The sequence below is a fragment of the Emys orbicularis genome, chromosome 5 (assembly GCF_028017835.1).
Source record: "Emys orbicularis isolate rEmyOrb1 chromosome 5, rEmyOrb1.hap1, whole genome shotgun sequence".
NCBI lineage: Eukaryota > Metazoa > Chordata > Testudines > Emydidae > Emys > Emys orbicularis.
In genome coordinates, this window is record NC_088687.1 from 13,150,722 (window position 1) to 13,170,685 (window position 19,964).

General features: G+C 45.4%; 1 protein-coding gene across 1 annotated transcript in view; it reads left to right on the plus strand.

Moving 5' to 3' along the window:
- Positions 1-19,964, plus strand: part of ADAMTS3 (ADAM metallopeptidase with thrombospondin type 1 motif 3) — a 187,677-nt gene that overhangs the window by 42,609 nt on the left and 125,104 nt on the right. Inside the window, 1 exon segment of the mRNA XM_065405119.1 lies at positions 17,772-17,928. Coding sequence (XP_065261191.1) covers positions 17,772-17,928 — 157 coding nt within the window.

The following is a 19,964-nucleotide window of genomic DNA, read 5'->3' on the forward strand; positions in this document are numbered from 1 at the left end:
AGCTGCCTTTCCTTGGTACTGCTCAGTGGCACTCCTACAAACAACATCTATTGAAGTAACCAGCCTGGGCAACAGGGTTGGTCGGCTGGTCCTGGAGAAAGAGGAGGATTAATGCTCTCTCGGGAAAAGCCTGTGTGAGACCCAGTCACATAGTGCACCTCTGACTTTGAGGCGCTCTTACTCACATGATCCCTCCTCTTGCCTTTGGTAGCCCTGCTCATGTGATTGCTCACTGTTTCATTAGAAATAGGTGCTGTGGCAGGCAGGAAGAGCATGCATGGAGGCCATTGTTACATGCTAAGAGGCCTGTTTTTGTCCATTAGCAGACTGACCACCAGTTTGCAGTGCTGAGCCCCCAATATCACACCAAACTTGGTCTCTCCCGAATCCTGACTTTTGCCAGTCCCATTCAGCATACTACACTCACCTATGCGATTAATGATTGCACGTTTGGACTCCATGGGCATGGCTACACTTGCAGATATACAGCACTTTGAGCTCAACCAGCCTTTGGAGAGCACAGTAGGGAAAGCACTGCAGTCTGTCTGCACTGACAGCTGACAGCGCACTGGCGTTGCCACATTTGTGGCACTTGCAGCGGCATTGGGAGCAGTGCATTATGGGCAGCTATCCCAGCATGCAAGTGACAGCAACGTGCTTTTAAAATGGGAGGGGTGGGGTGGAGTGTGACAGGGAGTGTTTTGTGTGTATGTGGGGGGAGAGAGAGTGGGTTTTTGGGGGGCTGAGAGCATGTCAGCATGCTGTCTTGTAAGTTCAGACAGCAGCAGACCTCTTCCCCCCCACCCCCCGCCTCTCTCTCTCTCACAGCATTCCACAGTAACGGCTTGCATGCCGGCTGTCAGAAACGGAGCTTTGAAAGGGCATTTCCGCATTCCTACAGGAGTTCAAAACAATGACAAGAGTGGCCACTTGACTTAAGGGGATTATGGGACGTTTCCGGAGGCCTATCAGAGCGCAGTAACGCAACACCTCGTTCACACTGATGCCCGGGTGTTGTAGCCAAGGCGCAGCAGATGTTATTCCTCTCGCCGAGGTGGAGTACCAGCAGCGCTGTCAGAGCGCTCTACATGCCTTGACAGTGTGGACGGGTAGTGAGCTAGTGCGCCCGGCGCTCCTTTACTGCGCTGTAACTCGCAAGTGTAGCCAAACCCTAAGATTCTTTTCTGAATTTAGCTTATTATACATACAGTGTTGAGGCTGGAAGGGCCAATTCACTGATCCAAACAGGAAGACCGCTGATGTCTATCTTCTGTAATCTGAGCGTGGGCACCTTTGAATGAGTTTGATATACTGTACAATGCTCACCATTAAACATGCAACACTTACAAACACTTTCTACACTATAAGCTGAAATAAACAACTTTTATCTCATGGAATGGACACATTATGCACACTTCAAACCAACCTCCCTCCACTCTTGCTTTTTCCCCGTTCTAAGGCTAGGGAAAACCAGGTATCATAGATACCATTGGCACAACTTGGCTTTATAATGGTAGCCACTATAACTGTGCTAGCTAGCTACATGAGCTGTTCTGCTCTCTGGTTGTCCTTACCGTCAGAGGCTGGAGGGTGGGCTTTTGTAAAAGTTCAAAGAGAATTATGCTCCCAACTGTCTTTGTAATCAAGGGGAGTTGAACATCAGAATTCCTCAAATGCCTTTGAAAGTTCCACGCAGAAAGTTCCCCTAATATTCAAGTTAAGCATATCTGTTTTTAATCTTCAGTCCATATCGCCTTGTTTTACTGCTCCAAATCAATTCCCTTTCCTCTCTTACATTAATATGCTTTGCATATTTATATAGAATCATGTTCCCCCTTAAATGCTGTTGATTTTGGCTAAATAAATGTAATTCCTTAGTGTAACTTTCCTTGTTAGGTTATTTTCTCTAGTCTTTGTATCATTTTGGATTTTCTGGTTGGTTTTTTTTATTGTCTCAATGTCTTTTTGAGGTTAAAAAGTGCACAATATTTCAGGTTTGATATTTACCAGCAAACAATGTAGTAGTAGTACATTTGCTCCTGCCTGTGAGAGATCCCTCTGTATGCTGTATGTACCAGAGTAAAACTGACCACTTTCCTAGTGGCCTTTTACTTTGACTCAGGACCTTGTTCTGCTCCCATTTCAGTCAATAGGGAGTTTTGCTTTCAGTTTTTATTCCGTCATTACCTCTGGATTATAGAAACATAGAAATACAGGACTAGAAGGGACCTCAAGAGGTCATCTAAACCAGTTCCATGCGCTGTGGCAGGACCAAGCAAACCTAGACCATCCCTGATAGGTGTTTGTTCAATCTGTTCTTAAAAAAATTCTAAGGATGGGGATTCCACGGCCTCCCCTTGGAAGCCTATTCCAGATCTTAACTACCCTTGGAGTTAGATATTACAAAAACTTTCTAAATCTCCTTTGCTGAAAATTCAGTGGACATGGAGAACCATTGATCATGGTCCTCTTTATAACAGCCCTTAACATACATGAAGGCTGTTATGAGGACCCCCTCAAGCTTCTTGACTCAAGACTACACATGCCCAGTTTAGTTTGGGTTGAGGTGTGATGGAAGAGCTGCATGGGGAGGTGTTGGTGCATAGATCTATTTTGCATTATCTACCTAGGTTGTATGACACCCGTCACTGTACTATCTGAGTGCCTCACAATCATTAATGAGTTTTATACTTGTGGCAGCCCTTGATGTAGGGTATGGTTGTCTCCATTTTACAGATGGGGAACTGAGGCACACAAGAGTAACTGGTTTGGACATGGTTGTACGGGAAGCGTGTAGGAAAGCTGAGAATTGAACCCAGATCTCCAGTCTCAGTCCAGTATGAAACAGTGCAGGTAATAGACTGATATTTATTTCCAGGCCATACTCACACAAAGTTAGTAAGGGTTATAAAGCTTCCTCATTTAGCGCTCAGGGCCGGCTTTAGGAAGTGCGGGGCCCGATTCGAATACCCGGCGGTGGTCCAGGTCTTCGGCAGCATTTCGGCGGTGGGCCCTTCACTCGCTCTGGGTCTTCCGCGGCACTGAAGGACCCGCTGCCGAAATGCCGCCGAAGACCCGGAGTGAGTGAAGGATCCGCCGCCGAAGACCCGGAGTGAGTGAAGGACCTGCCACTGAAGACCCGGACCACCGCCGGGTGAGTAAAAATTAAAAAGGCACCTAAGTTAGGCGCTCTTCTTTAGGGCGCGGGGCCCTCTTAGGCGCGGATCCCGATTCGGGGGAATCGGCCTAAAGCCAGCCCTGTTAGCACTAATAGTTTTGTTGTAGTGTTGTTTGTCTATTTTAGATACTATAGAAAATAGTAATAATAAGCAGGTAAACTTCCTAGAACCACAATCTTTAAACTAAGCATTTGCGTTAATTTGGCGGAATCATTGTACACATTAAGATGTTGTTTAATTTACAAGCAAAGCAGTAAAATTAACAATGGTCCAGGGCCTCAGACTATACTTTCCTGTATTTCCTCATAAATATGCTTTTGTGGAGAACTTTTTTAACTACATACTACTTCACTGAAACTGCACTGCGCTCCTTTTCTTCAGATGAATCTTTTACAAAAGGTGTTGTAAGCACCTGCTTGCTTTTCTCTGCTGGCTAGGGGTTTGTGAAATGTTCTGTGTTGGAATGCAGAGTTTTCGGTGCCGATCAGCTGAAAATGTAATGGTTGTGTAAGGGTGGATTGTATAAACCCAACCTCCTCCCTCTCCATCTACTTGGAAAATTGCAAGCTCCTTTTATTGATCCTTTTTTGGAAAAGGTTCCTCAGGACAAAAGCTGGATTCTGCATTTGCACTGGCAGTAGACTGGAGAAATGTAGCTAAAATACCGAGGTTGATGATCTGTATATGATTTCCACTAGAAGAGAGATCTTGTATATGTACAAATTCACCTTATGGTATTCTTTAGTTGTAAATACCATTTAAATAAAATAGGTATATCTCCATATATTTATTTATCTCATAGAACTGGAAGGGACCCCGAAAGGTCATTATGTCCAGCCCCCTGCCTTCACTAGCAGGACCAAGTACTGATTTTGCCCCAGATCCCTAAGTGGCCCCCTCAAGGATTGAACTCTCAACGCTGGGTTTAGTAGGCCAATGCTCAAACCACTGAGCTATTGTAAACCTTAGTTCAGCAGTTGAGCTTGATATATATCACATTAGTCTATGTAAAACTGGCTGAAACAAGGTCTGGATTAGAGAGAAGTGAAACAATTCAGAAAAATGTAGGTATTTCTGAAGATGGGTGAGGATGATCAATTCCCATCCAAGAAAAATTCTTGTTGTAAAAAGATCGAGAAGAGCGTGAGAGAGAGTACTGAATAAACAGGTTCTGCAAATTATTCATATAGCTGTGAATTCTCCGTTCTCATCCGTGGACATTCTGCTTCACCAACCCTAATTTCCTCTTTATTGTGTGGGTTTTTAAGTGTCACTTACTAAAGCAGCTCAAACCATTAATATTTAAGAATTGTTGGGTACCAAAATAAAATTTCCCCCCTTCTTCACTCATACGCTACATCTGTTAAACTCCCTTTATCTCTATGGCACATGGACAATAAAATGCTTGAAATGGCCCAGCTTTATGCGTGTTAAAAATTCCAGGCACCCAACCTTAATACTTTGCAGGTAATTTAGCTCCACCAGATATTGTGGACTAGCTCCTCAGCGGTGCCAGAGTTCTGCTCGTGGCATGTGAAGATGGAGGAAAGGTCTGAGCTGTTTTGAAAATCTAACCATAGGTGTCGCGGTGGCAGCTGCTGGATGCTGAACAGCTTTGAAAATCTGGCCTCTTATTTAGGTGCCTTAGGAGATGTTACACTTTTTTTTTTTTTTTTTAAATTTGGCTAATTGTACATGGTAAACACTTGGAAATCTAGCTCTGAGCTGAAAAAAATCTGGCCCTCTGGGTCTATTTCTTTCACAGGTGTAGCACTGTTAACTTCAGTGGAATTTAAGCAGCATCAGTGAGAGAAGACTGTCTCTCTTTAATGTAACATCTATTTGAATGTAATAACATTACTGAATATCACTTAGGCCTTGTCTACACTACGAGAGTACTTCGATTTTAGTTAATTCGACTATGTGTAATCGATATTACTAAGTCGAACGTGTGTGTCCACACTAAGGACAGTAATTCGACTTTGTGAGACTTTGTGAGTCCACACTAACGGGGCAAGCGTCGACATTGGAAGCGGTGCACTGTGGGCAGCTATCCCACAGTTCCCGCAGTCCCCCCTGCCCATTGGAATTCTAGGTCGAGCCCCAAATGCCTTCTGGGTAAAAAAATGTGTCGAGGGTGCTTTTGGGCGCCTGTCGTCATCCGTCCGTCACTCAAGCCCTCCCTCCCTCCCTCCCTGAAAGCGCCGGCGGGAAATCAGTTCGCGCGCTTTTCTGATTACTGACAGCGCGGACGCCACAGCAGTGCGAGCATGGATCCCGCTGCGACCATCGCTGCAGTTGTGGCAGTTCTCAACGCCTCGCAGCTTCTCCTCCACCTGTACCAGAGGCAGCTGCAGATCAATCATGAGAGGAGGCTACGGCACTACCGTGACGGCATGAAGTCGGACACTAGCTCCGACCTCTCTGAGAACATGAGACCCAGCGCCCAGGACATCTCGCTGTCACTGGGTCTTGTTGATACTGTTGAACGGCGATTCTGGGCCCATGAAACCAGCACGGAATGGTGGGACCGCATAGTGCTGCAGGTCTGGGATGAATCCCAGTGGCTGCGCAACTTTCGCATGCGGAAGGGGACTTTCCTCGAACTGTGTGAGTTGCTGTCCCCTTCCCTGAAGCGAAAGGACACCCGGATGCGGGCAGCCCTGACTGTCCAGAAGCGAGTGGCCATAGCCCTCTGGAAGCTCGCAACGCCAGACAGCTACCGGTCCGTCGCTAACCAGTTTGGCGTGGGCAAGTCTACCGTGGGGGTTGCTGTTATGCAAGTAGCCAGGGCAATCGTCAAGCTACTGCTATCTAAGGTAGTGACCCTGGGAAACGTGGAGCTCATCAGAGATGGCTTTGCCGAGATGGGATTCCCAAACTGCGGTGGGGCTATAGATGGGACTCACATCCCTATCCTGGCACCGGACCACCAGGCTAGCCAGTACATCAACCGGAAGGGCTACTTTTCCATGGTGCTGCAAGCACTGGTGGACCATCGGGGACGTTTTACCAATATCTACGTTGGATGGCCTGGCAAGGTTCATGACGCTAGGGTGTTCAGGAACTCTGGTCTGTGTAGACGGCTGCAGGAAGGTCTTTACTTCCCGGACCACAAAGTAACTGTGGAGATGTCTACAGTCATCCTCGGGGACCCTGCATACCCGCTAATGCCCTGGCTCATGAAGCCCTACACTGGCGCACTGGACTCAGGGAAAGAACTATTCAACTACCGGCTCAGCAAGTGCAGAATGGTGGTGGAGTGTGCTTTTGGCCGTCTCAAGGGGAGATGGAGAAGCCTACTCACTCGCTGTGATCTCAGCGAGACCAATATCCCGATTGTGATAGCTGCTTGCTGTGTGCTCCACAATTTGTGTGAGAGCAAGGGGGAGACCTATATGTCGGGGTGGGAGGTTGAGGCAAATAGCCTGGCTTCTGATTACGTCCAGCCAGACAGCAGGGCGATTAGAAGATCACAGCGGGACGCGCTGTGCATCAGGGAGGCTTTGAAAGCCAGGTTCCTGACTGAACAGGGTCTCCAGTGACTTTTTACTTTGTGGACACAGATGCTGAACCTGCCCCCGTTTCTTTACCCAGTTACTGTTGACTATCCTTCCAAGTTACATACCCCCTTCCCCACCTTCCCAACAAATAAAATCTGTTCTGTTCTGTTAATGAACAAGGTTCTCTTTTTTACTGTTTTCGCGGGAATGTTTTAAACCGGGGACGCAGACTGTGGCGGGGGGCGGGCTTAGTGTTTTGATGCAAATGATGCTTCTAAAGTCCGGGAATGACAGGCTCCGCAGTGCTGGATTGGTTGTTTCAATGCAGCCTGCCAGCAGTCCTGGGCGGGACTGGATGTATGTCGGCCAAGTGACTTTCTGGCAGGGGGCGGAGGGTAACAGATCCCCTGCTGCGTGGCTCTGTGATCCAGGATAAGGACCGCGGCATAGGATCTCTAACTGCCCTCCCCCGACACAAAGTCACAGATCAACCCCCTCGCACCCCAGAACAAGAAAACCGCCTCCCAGACTGACCAGGGTAACTGGTGACTGTGCTGTGTATGTGTCCTGATGCTGGACCTGCCCCCGCCTCTGTAGCCTGCTACAGGTGACTGTCCTGTCCAAGTAACAAACCCCTTTCCCCCCCTTCAGACAGAATCCCCTCCAAAAGACACTCTCGGAAACAGTACTTAACAGAAACAGATGTTTTATTATGAACCGCACATGAAAAGGGGGGGGGGGGGAGGAAACTTGGACATGGGCTAGTGTGAGATGGGTAGGAAAGGACTTTTCTAACTTTGGAACGAGAGCCTTCCATTGCTGCAGCAGTGTGCAGTGGCCGACTGACAGTTTTAACGGACCTTGCCGCCCCTCCTTCTTTGTACTTTTGGTGAGGGGGGTGTGGGACTTGGTGGCGGGGGAGGGGGTTAGAGATAGACAGCAGCAGTGCTCTGTCCTCCTGCCTCCGGTCTTGCAGAACATCCACTAGGCGCCGGAGCGTCTCCGTTTGCTCCCTCATTAGTCCAAGCAGGGTTTGAGTAGCCTGCTGGTCCTCCTGGCGCCACCTCTCCTCCCGTTCCATGACTGCTCTGTGCATTTGTGACAAGTTCTCCCTCCACTGTGTCGTCTGGGCTGCCTGCTCTCGTGAGCACTCCATAAGTTCATAAAACATGTCTTCACGAGTTTTTCTCTTCCTTCTTCTAATCTGCGCTAGCCTCTGGGAGTGTGATGCCAGGCTGGGTTGGGAGACAGTCGCAGATGTGTCTGTGGGAATGGGAAAAAGGGAGTAAATTCCTGAGACAGATAAATGAAGTTGCTAACAAAGAGCATAGTCTTTCTCTGTGAACAACACCATGCACTGCACCTTTCACATGCGCACTCAGGACAAGGTCGAATTTTCGGCCCTCGCCTTATGTGTCTGGGGTCCTGCAGTTGCGATCAGAGAAGCGTTGCAGGACACCTCTACTTCTGCTGCAGGAAAACATGGTAAGCCGTAGACTTGTGGCAGCTTAAACATGTAATAGTAGCACTGGGCTCCTTTCGCACTGAATGCAAGACCACTCTCTGCTGGCAGCAATCAGGGAAGCATGAGCTCTGCCCCTGTCCCGCCACCTCGCGGCTGTCCCCGGGAAAGATCCCTGTATGCTGCCCCTCTGCCGCCTCCACAGCGTGGCTGTAAAGCAGTCCCAATACTAACATTCCCCTCCCTAATTTAAAGCAGGGCGTCATGTGTGACATAACACTCATGAGGATCTCGGAGACCGAGAGGGGAAGGATGCTGCGTGAAAGCATGCAGAGGCCTGGGCCGTATGCCGCCATGCTGTGCCGCGCACTGATCCCCGACTACCTGATGGACTCATGGCGTGGGAACGTGTGTTACCACGGGGGACCAAACAAGATCGCCCTGCCGTTGAACCTCGTGCGCATGCTGGAGCGGTACCTGCAGGAGAGCTATGCCGAGCTATCCCAGGAGGACTGTCTGTCCATTCCCGGGCACATTGACCGCCTTTTCCTTTAAGTTCAGCATTACGGACTACAGAGTGGAGCGTCCTGTGGTGGACTAATCATGAATATCCGGACAGTACTTGATTTTCTATACATAGTTAGGAGTAAATAGTTCACTAAGCCAACTAAATCATGAACAACAAATTACTAATATAGTTAATATTCCTGTTTTGTTATAAATAAAAGTTTCTATGTTTAAATGAGTGACTGAAAAGCCCATTCTTAACAATATAAATATTCCACTTATGTTAAAATGAAATGTTTAGATGTTTAAAGCACTCACTGCTTGATCCTTCCCCTGATTCGGTGTCCGGGGTAAGGGCTGTGGACGGTTGGTAGGGGATCTCGGTAAGGGTGATGAAGAGCTCCTGGCTGTCGTTGAAATCAGCGGTGCAAGCGCTGTCGACTGCCTCGTCCTCCTCATCTCCTTCCTCATCTTCCCCGTCACCTAACATTTCCGAGGAGGAACCGGCCGTGGACAATATCCCATCCTCGGAGTCCACGGTCACTGGTGGGGTAGTGGTGGCGGCCGCACCTAGGATGGAATGCAGTGCCTCGTAGAAACGTGATGTGTGGGGCTGTGATCCGGAGCGTCGGTTTGCCTCTTTGGTTTTTTGGTAGCCTTGTCTCAGCTCCTTGATTTTCACGCGGCACTGCGTTGCATCCCGGCTGTATCCTCTCTCTGCCATGGCTTTAGAGATCTTCTCGTAGATCTTTGCATTCCTTCTTTTGGAGCGCAGCTCTGAAAGCACGGACTCATTGCCCCACACAGCGATGAGATCCAAGACTTCCCGATCAGTCCATGCTGGGGCCCTCTTTCTATTAGATTGCACGGCCAACTCTGCTGGAGAGCTCTGCATCGTTGCCAGTGCTGCTGAGCTCTCCACGCTGTCCAAACAGAAAATGAGATTCAAACTGGCCAGACAGGAAAAGGAATTCAAATTTTCCCGGGGCTTTTCCTGTGTGGCTGGTCAGAGCATCCGAGCTCGAAGTGCTGTCCAGAGCGTCAACAGAGTGGTGCACTGTGGGATAGCTCCCAGAGCTATTAGCGTCGATTTCCATCCACACCTAGCCTAATTCGATATTGCCATTTCGAATTTAGCGCTACTCCTCTCGTTTTCGAGGATTACAGAAGTCGAATTTAAAAGAGCTCTATTTCGAACTAAGTAGCTTCCTGGTGTGGACGGGTGCAGGGTTAATTCGATGTAACGGCGCTAAATTCGATATAAGCTCCTAGTGTAGACCAGGCCTTAGTCTCCTCTACAATGGTTAGTTACATTCATTCAAGATTAAGGGCTTGATTCTATTCTTACTTACACCAGCATAGATCAGGGTTAACTCTACTGAAGTCCAGTGGAGTTTCCACTAGTATAAAGCTGGTCAAAGTCAGAGGAGAATCAGGCCCCGGATCTGTATGAATAAGCATAGGTCAATATGAGACTTGAAGGAAATAATCAGGTTCACACGTAATTGTCTAGTCCATCCAAGTGACAGTTGCTGCTTAACATCCCATCAGCTCCTGTTTTCTTCAGCCAGCATATCAGGGAGAGGGAAAAATGGGGACCACGTACTACTTCAAGCAGTTCTGGCATGGAGGGGAGTCTGTTTTTTGTGGAGTTCTGTAATTTTACTGCTTGCATGGTTGGGAATCCATTCTGACTGTGAGGCTGACTGCTCATGGCATGCCTTAGTTCAGGGGTTCTCAGACTTTTGTACTGGTGACCCCTTTCACACAATAAGCCTCTGAGTGTGACCCCCCTTATACATTAAAAACACTTTTTATATACAGTATTTAACACCGTTATAAATGCTGGAGGCAAAGCGGAGTTTGGGGTAGAGGCTGACAACTCATGACCCCCCATGTAATAACCTCATGACCCCCTGAGGGGTCCTGACCCCCAGTTTGAGAACCCCTGCCTTAGTTAGAAAAGGGCGTATGAAGGGGGGAGAAGATCAGGAATTAGTGCAGATGGTAAACTGTGCAGTACATCAGAATAACAGGACTCCTAGCCCTCCTCTTTTGCATTGCCGTTTCAAAGGTTGAAATTCCTCATGGAACTTAGCCAATATTTTAATAATTTAATTTTCCTTAATAGACAAAAGTGGATCTTTGGATTTTTGATTCTTTGGCTGTACTGTAATGCAGTTTACTTGCACATACAGGTTGTAGGATACTGATAATCTTTGGGGGATATATCCTAAAGGGATAGGTGGAGAATGACATGTGAGTAACAGGTAGACAAATGGATCAGCCCCACTTTTCTGTATGCAATACCTTCTCATTTGCACCAACAAGGCGAGACTCAGGGCAGTGCAGGGCCAGCTGCAAAGCACACAAGTAGCCCAAAAGGCACAAGCAAAAAATCAGTTTCGAGCTACAATAGAGGCAGAAAGATCAGACTAGAAAGGTAAATCAATAGGGAAATGCAGAAGATAGGTGCTTGATAGCATAGACTACATCAGAGCTTGCTGTGATCAGTGCTTAGGGCGCTACCGTACAGTACTCCTCTGAATTTTTTCCTGGGATGGATGGCTAATGTGTAAGTGTACACCCATGTTGCCTAAAACTTGCCTCCTTTTGGCTTTGCCATGTGCCCTTTCACTTCGCACTGCTCCTCGCACGCTTTCAGGATATAGCTGAACTTCAATGCCTTTTGCACCCCCACTAGAATTTCCACTAGATGTGTTAGTAGTGCAAATGGTCTTTGTATGCTTGACCCCCCTCCTATAGCTAGCTTTTTACGTTACCACAGAATAGAGCCTAATGCATTTTCCCAGGTCTGCATTTGGTTTTTGTATATGGTGACCAGATAACCCATTGGTCCTCGACTGTCCTGATTTTGTGAGGGGTAACTTGGGAGACCATACTGAACCACATCTTTTTATCCTGGTTTCCATATAATCTGCGAGTCTCCAACCTAGCACCTGCACCTCATTTTTGCTTGAAGCAATCCCATGACCTCCTCCCAAGTTCCCCCACAGGGGCTAGGCAGCAAGATGACGTTAGGATATGTACTCTTTGGTACCATGTCTCTCAATCCCTATTTCTTGTAATATAGCCTGAAATTTGTAGAGACACAGAGACTGGTACAATCTCCCTTAGAGAATTTGGTAAATGAATTAACATTTTTAAATTCCCATTACAAAAACAATCATTCCTGGGTTCTGCCACCCCAGAGCTGGACTCTCCAGTCCTGCCTGGCTTCCCTTTCCTGAGGGAAGGTTGGCTGGGGTGACCCCACCTGGACTGGGCCGTGCAGGTGAAACTGTGTTCTGCCCACAGAGAAGGCTGATTTCTGCAATAAGAGACTGTATTGGGGAGGAAGGAGACGACAGACATTTCCTTAGGCCTTTGGCTTTTTCGGCACCAGCTGCAGCTTCTGCAGTGCCTTGGAGTAAAATCCCCTAAAAGGCAAATGCAGTAACATGACTGGGAATGAGGCAGGCAGATTGTTCAGATTAATTGTTAGAAGTTGGAAGTAAAATAGTAGAATTTCTCTCAGAAAAGGCTCTGCCACAGAGAGGTCTGATTGAGCCTGACTTCTATTGTGGAGCCCTATTAGAGCTGTTGGGAACTTCAGAGGTGGGACGTTTCCCGTGCTGCCATTGATGACCAGTCTGCTTCTGCCCCCAAAGCTGCGAGTGATCCAAAGTACCATTATAATGGCTCTGTGGGCCATAGCACGATGGAGAACACTTGTGCACAGATACAAGCCCTGTTGTGTGTGGGCACAAGGTGTGTTAAAACAAGCCGGGCAGAGGCTTGCCGTCCCAGAATTCTCTAGTGTAGAGGTGGCTGAAGTGCTTTGGCATGGGAGGCGTCTGCCTCCACTTTTAAAAAATGTGAAAAATGAATTTAAAACACTTGAAAATGCTGGAGAATGAAGTCCTTTGTTCATCCACAGAAAAAGAGCAGCAGCAGCAGTATATAAGCTTCTTCAATGGGCTCCATCAAGGTACCTCAAGCCTTCTCTGGAATGATCTGGAATGAGTGGCTGGCTATTCAGTTCTTAGCCTCTCCGCCAAGGTCGCCAGCAAGGGTGCTGGTTGCAAAGATGTTTTTTGATGTGGAACAGGATTGAGCCTGTGACCTCATTTCTCGTAGGTAATTAGATAGTAATGGCTTTCAGTCACTACTGACCCAGAATGGATATGAAACTGTGATTCAGAGCTGAAAGGCTCTGTATTCCATTGCCAATACTGTGACACAATCATGGACTGACACAGTATCAAGTTATAAAAACAGGATACTGAACCTGTTAAGGTAGGAATGCATACAAGACTTACCAGGTTCTGTGTTTATTGCCACCCATTCCAGTTGTTCAGTGACTTTGTAATTCAATATTAACTGTTAGATCAGGAACACATCCATAGGATGCCATTAAATGCCAGGAAATGTTAATAATAAAAAGGTAACATGTTCTCATTGATTAAGATTGCATTACTAACTCTAAATCAAGGACACTGCATTAACTATTTGTGTGCAATCCAGATGTATGTCTAGGCAAGAACACTATTATACATCTTTTATGGAAAATCTGGTGTGTGCTACACTTTGTGCCTGATGATAATGCAGTCAGAGTAGAATATGCTTTCTAAATTGAGCTGTTCTGCTTTGCCAGGTATTTTTGCATGGCAAGTCATCCTGAGCCTATGCCATTTTCTTCTCTGTGTTTTATACTATTTAAATTTGCATTTCATAATATCAACTCAGATTAATTTTGCATGCTTATGTGAAATCGGACACTTGCTTTGGGTACTATTGGCTTTAGAGTAATTAATTGTTTTTAAATGAACATTCCCCCCCCCCCTTTTAAATAGCAGTGTTACTCGTGTGGAAGCAAAAAAAGAACTGTTAGAAAAATGTCTGTCGTCTCCTTCCTCCCCAATACAGTCTCTTATTGCAGAAATCAGCCTTCTCTGTGGGCAGAACACAGTTTCACCTTCACGGCCCAGTCCAGGTGGGGACACCCCAGCCAACCTTCCCTCAGCCACCTCCCCGACACTGGGGAGGCAGAAGATTAAGTTAAGGGGACTGTTATTAGGTACAGTAAATGAGTTGGGGTTTTTTGTGGCAGGTCTGTCTTAAAAACATGGTTTATATTCTGTACATATAAAAAACCATTGAAATTTCACTTAATTCTTGCAACTTATTCTGCTATTCCTTGTACAAAAAGGCGCACACATTATGAATAACATAATTATGAGCTCCTTTCTTTTTTGTAGACTGAACACAGAAAAGAAAAAACACATATTAAAGCAGGGAAGGGAAGCCAGAGTTACCTTCTGGACTTCACACTGCCTTTGGACACAGCTACTTTCAAACTGTAGGCAAACAGCTTTGTAGAAATTGGGTTATTTAAACAAAATGTGTGTGCCAAAATAAGGTCTTACACCAGTAACATAGCAACTGTAGGCACAAACTCACTTTTGGCCAGAAAAATGGCAAGAAAATAAACCATTAACATGCAAAGGGACTTGTTCATTCCCAGTCTAATAATGCTGGTTATCCACAAGAAAGGGAAAAAACTGTGTGATGTTACTTGACTTATTCCAACCTAAAAATCACAATGATTACTGCCACTCATATAATAAAAATAAAGGAAAAATGAAACAGTAGTATTTACAGTTATTTAAATTCCATAATATTTAAGTAATGTGTTAACCATAAAAATGAATAAATGATGGTAACAGATTATTTTATTATTTAAGTGAATTCAGTCAAACTGTTTCAACCCCCCCCCCCCCCCCCCCGAAAGAATGATGTAGGCAAAATATGTGGTTTGGCTCCTGACCCTTATGCACTGAAGTAAATATTCTTCATGCAGTAAAGCATTTTGGAAACTAAAGCTATCTATAAGAATAATAAAGTCACAATGACTTTGTTGCTCAGTATGAATGCTATTGGAAATCATAGATATTTCAGATACGTTTTATTGATGATTGCAATTGCAATCACCTTTCATTTCCTTTAGACATTTCTCTCCAGTAATTTATAACGTAGGGTCCAATCCTGATACTACTGGACACAAGGGTTGCCAATTTTGATTGGACGTATTCCTGGAGGTTTCATCACATGACATAATCTTTAATTAAAGATTAATCTTTAATTCCTGGAGACTCCAGGACAATCCTGGAGGGTTGGTGACCCTAGACAGTATGTACTGCTGTTTAAAGGCAAATCCACTGATTTCAAGGTACAGCAGTGAAAACCAAGTAGGAGATCCAGCATGCTATACATTCTTATGGATATAAGAATGCTACTTTTCAGTACACCTCCCATTCTTCAAATTCTAAGGGAAAAAGCAGTGGTAGGTGACCATGTTCATGACACTTTGAGGGAATTTTTTTGATGACTTCTCAAATTTGTAACTTTTGCATTTTAAACCTTCACAGTTCATTTACATCTGAGCTATTGAGACTGAGCTGAAATAATTTTTCTATTTCGTACAAAAACCCATAGTGCAGTTATGATTCAGAATTGAAATGCAAAGCTTTGGTTTACGTTGGAACTCTGTCCCCGTGCATGTCTGCAAAATTACTGATGGGGAGGGGCTGCCTTTGAGCCTTCCCGATCTTGTGCTGCTCCGGCGGCTGAAGAGGCACCTGATGTACCTCCCTGGGGCCTGTCTAACTTAAAGGGATCCGGAATCTTCAATGCACCTACCAGTCCCGACACACTTCTCACACCAGGCCTTGTAAGCAGATCCCTGGTGAGAACTAGGGCTTTTGTAGCCTCTTGATGCTGCTCTGGCCCTTTTGCCCAGCTTGGACCAGAGGGTTAGGCTCTCAGCCCGGATGATGAGTTCAGCTCCCATTCAATGCGCCAGGATCTTGTGAGTATCTGGACCCAGTTGTGGGTGTTGAGCACTTTTGAAAGTCTGGCCCTAAATCTCATCTTATTCCATACAGTATATGTTCAGTGTGGTTACAGGCAGGGCCATAACTTTGACATTCATGGCTTACATGCATTTAAATCCTCTGCCAGAATGTTACATTGAAAAGCTCTTTTGCACTGAATTTCTTTGGTTTCTGAAAAGAGAGGAGAAGAAGAATAAATATGCCACTCTCTAAAGATAATGCATTGAAATAAATGCATGTTAGTCAGCGTGAGAGTTTGAAGTGTCGTCTTATTGGCGAAAGGCTTCGTCACACTATATTTTGTTTTCTAGGGGGGAGCCATACTCGGGTGTTAGCCTCAGTCAAAGCATATTTCTGCCATTTTAAGAATGCCACCGTGCCTTTGCTCTCGCACGCTGATGTGACACCTGCGATGCATAACTTTGTGACTTTATGGTTGGATCACAGCAATGTTGCACATTATATACTGGGTTACTTTTCATCTGAATCTGGTATCTGGAGTTGATGCAGAAGGCTGCACCATGTTGACTGATTGGGAATTAATGTAAGAGATTTTGCTCAGCTGCTTGTTTGCTTCTGTACTTATCTGTACATTTCTGTGCAAGCCTAGTATTAGGCTTTACTTGTAGAGGGGAGCTCTCAGAAATGCAGCTAGGGGTTTGCCTGTCAGACACATACCAGCCCCAGCAGCTCCCAGGGATGCTGTGCAGAAAAGGTTGTACTTGGGGCTGTATTCCCTGTATTCTTTCCCTAACCCTCTCATCCTACCACCTGAACCCTGCCTCATCTGGAGCCCATCCCCCACCCCCCCAACCCACATGGGGAGAGGGCTGTGCTGAGTTCAGCTGGGAGGGGAGATGTTGCTGCTGAGGTGGCTGGTTTGTCCTCTACCCCTCACTCCCCAAGGAAGCACTGTGATCCAGGTGCAGAGAACCCCTCTGCACTTGGCGGGGGGAGGGGAGGGGTGCACGGTCTGCCCAGTATTCCTACATTGGGATGCCTCTGTGTAACTCAGATACTTGGATGCAAAGTGACTAAATCGTACCATAGGGGAGAGAATATTGAACAACACTGAAGAAAGATTGGTTGCATAATGATTGTTTATAGTCACCACCTTGCCTGGTACATACGTTTTTATATAGGCATTGATGGTTTATATTATGCCTTTGAAAGTAGGTGGCAGATTGCTCAAAATATAATATCCCATTGGCGATACCAGTGAAAAAACAAATAGTCTGCATATGCGTTTTTTCCACATGTTCACTGTGCCCAGTCACTCTGCCAAACAGAATATAGGCTGCTGCTCTCTGAGCTAAAGGAAGTTTGAAAGCTCAAGGCTTTTTTTTTTCTTTCCCCCAAGAGGATTTTTTAAAGACTGTCTTCCCCTTGATTACACTGCTTACTTCTCTCGCCATTGGTTGCTGTGATTTACATTCAAGTAATCAGAAGATGACTTTTTACCACGTGATCATGAACCTGATTCTCCTTTCACTCCTACCCGCCTGTTTTATGCTGATGTAAATGATTCCAGTGAGTTTAGTCCCAGTTAATACTAGTGTCAGTGAAAGCAGAGTTAAGCCTTACATCTGTAAGTCCAGTTCACAGCCCTCCCAAGAGAAAGGTACAGAGAGGAGGGGTTTGAATGACCTGTTCATCCACAGGAATCAATAATTAGGAGGTTGAATGGCATGCAGTTGTTTAGGGGGAGTGTCCAGGTGACTGTAGTCCAGTAAAATTAAGGCCCAATCCTGTAAGGTGTTGAGCACTTCCTGTGGGATGCTGAGCACAGACGAATTGAAGACACTTGGCACTGCATTCATCAAGTCATAAATATCTGTATTAATAGCTAATTAAAATATCAGTCTTACTCATTACATACAAATGCCAGAATTCCTGTAAAACTTGTGCCTTAGGCATGTATTTTGTTGTGGTATGTGTGTGTGTGTGTGTGTGTGTGTGTGTGAGAGAGAGAGAGCTTGTCTATGCACAGGTCAAAATACTCAGTAGCTAGAAATATTCTGGATCCAGTGTAAAGCCCAAATAAAAACAAACCCAACAATGATTTTATTTTACGGTGCAGTAATCTCTCTGTGTTACGTTCAGTTGCTGGCAGTTGTACTCTTCACACATCTTTAAAATGTCAGTAGACGCTTATCAATGTATCGAGTCAGGAAAATGGATTTTTGACATACTTTGTGCTCTTCCTCTCCTCCCTCCTCACCAGGCCGGAATGATAAGAACTGATAAGGATGAATATTTCATTGAACCTTTGGAAAGAGGCAAACAAATGGAAGAAGAGAGAGGAAGAATTCACGTGGTCTACAAGAGATCAGCTGTAACACAAGATCCTGGCGACATGCTCCTAGACTTCCATACGGAAGGTACAGCAGATGTCCATGGTTGCTTAGAAATCTATTCCAGATAGCTATAGCTTCTTCCATTAACCTTTGAAAAAAGCAATTTTGACTAAGATAGATGAAAAATAAAATAATGTGTCACTGAAATCTTTCCTCGGTTACATATACACAGTGTGCCCTGATGACAGCAACAGGTGTTCATGCATATTTGACAGCAGAACTTGGCCATGCATTTTTTTTTAAAGAAATGTTGCAAAATACTTTGCTCTTTAGAAGCCTGATCCTGCTGTCATTAAAGTCAATGGCAAAATTCCTATTGACTTCAGCGGAAGCAGCAATGCGCTCTACATAATGTGAGAAGATATTGTGGGATATTTCATGTAACTAGAAATGCTCACTCACATAAATTTAATATCCCACACAGCTTACAAAACTTTTGTTTAAACTTTTGGGGTTTTGTTTCTTTTCCCAGTAATGGCTATGTTGTACAAATGGCTGTGATTTTTAAACCCTCTACTGACTGTGATTAATGCAATTTCAAACTAATTGGTTTGATAGGATATGTTTTTACATAACCAAGAGTTGCCCTCAATTTTCAAGCCAATGTGGTTGGTCCATCTGAAAATAATTATTGTGCAGTCTTGTCCGTTAGACTTTTTTTCTCTTTAACTTTTTACAAATGCTTGAGGGCCCAAGACATAGAGGAGCAAATAGCAACTTTTTTTCAAATAAGGCTGGAACCATTGAGGTGGAGCACAGGCTGGAGATTTTAAAAAAGGCTTTTGTTTTTCAAATGTATCAGAGAAACAGCTTTTTGATATTAGTGAGCTGTCTAATCCAGGGCTTCTCAACCTGGGTGGGGGGTAGAGAACAGGTTTCAAGGGGTTGGGACTCCCCTTTTTCTTAATGTTTAGAGGAAGGTGGGGGGCCCAGACATTTTCCGGTTGTAAGTTGTGTGGTGGTACAGTATGGAAAGGATGAGACCCACTGCTCTAAACCACCGGTTGTTGAAATGTCTAGCTGTGGAATACATGTTCATGGACAGAATGGGAGGATAGTGGTGATCTCAAGTTGACCCTCTTGAAAACTTTAAGAGATTGTTATTTTCATTTTGATACCACAGTTTTCTTATTAAAGGGTAGGGAAAACTTGTTCCCTTTCAATGCTCTAACTTTTTTCTCCCCACCATCTTTCAGTTTTCCATCCTCCCCCAATTGTCTATGCACCCATACCCCAATAACAAGGCATAAATCTGTGCTTGTAATTAACCAAGCCATGAGAGGTACTGTTTATGGAAATGGAAAAACCAAGGTAGGTAAAATCTTTGGCAGGCAGACAACAAACACTGCTGCACAGCAAGTCGTCACAGAGTTCAATTGTTCATTGTGGGCTGGCAGCTTCTCTCCAAAAGATAGCAGCTTTATACCTAATCCCAGCTGGTTTCTACCAAGTTGAACAGCACCTTATCTCTTAGCAAGCATCACAGGCTGATTTACAGAGAGCTCAGCAGCACCTCATTGTATTGTAAACTATTTGCAAACCAGTCTGACAGAATCTGAGGAGGGTCAGAGCCAATGCATACTTGATGATAAAGGAGCAAGATGTGGAGCAGCTGGATCTGGTGAGCTTATGGAAACAGGCTCAGCATTGCATTCCCCAAGCAGCCCTCCTAGGATGCTAGGCATGATCCATACAAGTCCTGTGCTAGCTCAGGTTGTTGCAAGCTTAGGAGTGCAGTAAACTCCACTCCATGCAGCTGCTGCCAGAGGAGGGGAAATGGGGATAGAGACTGGGGTCCCTCTGTTTTAAATAAACTGGAAAATTGGTTGCTTCATTTGGAGGCAGTGAGGGACACCTGGGGGTAGTGTACTGCAGTCTCTCCTTTCCGACTGCCAGATGGTGGTGATGGGGTTGCCTAACTTAAGATTCCTCTAGCTGGCTGTCAGTCAGACAGGGAAAACCACTATCCCTTCCTTTCCCCCCAGACCTGAAGTTCTTACTTTGTATGTTCAGAACTTCTCAGAAGCCCACAGTCCCCAGCTGGGAAAGAATGAAAACTT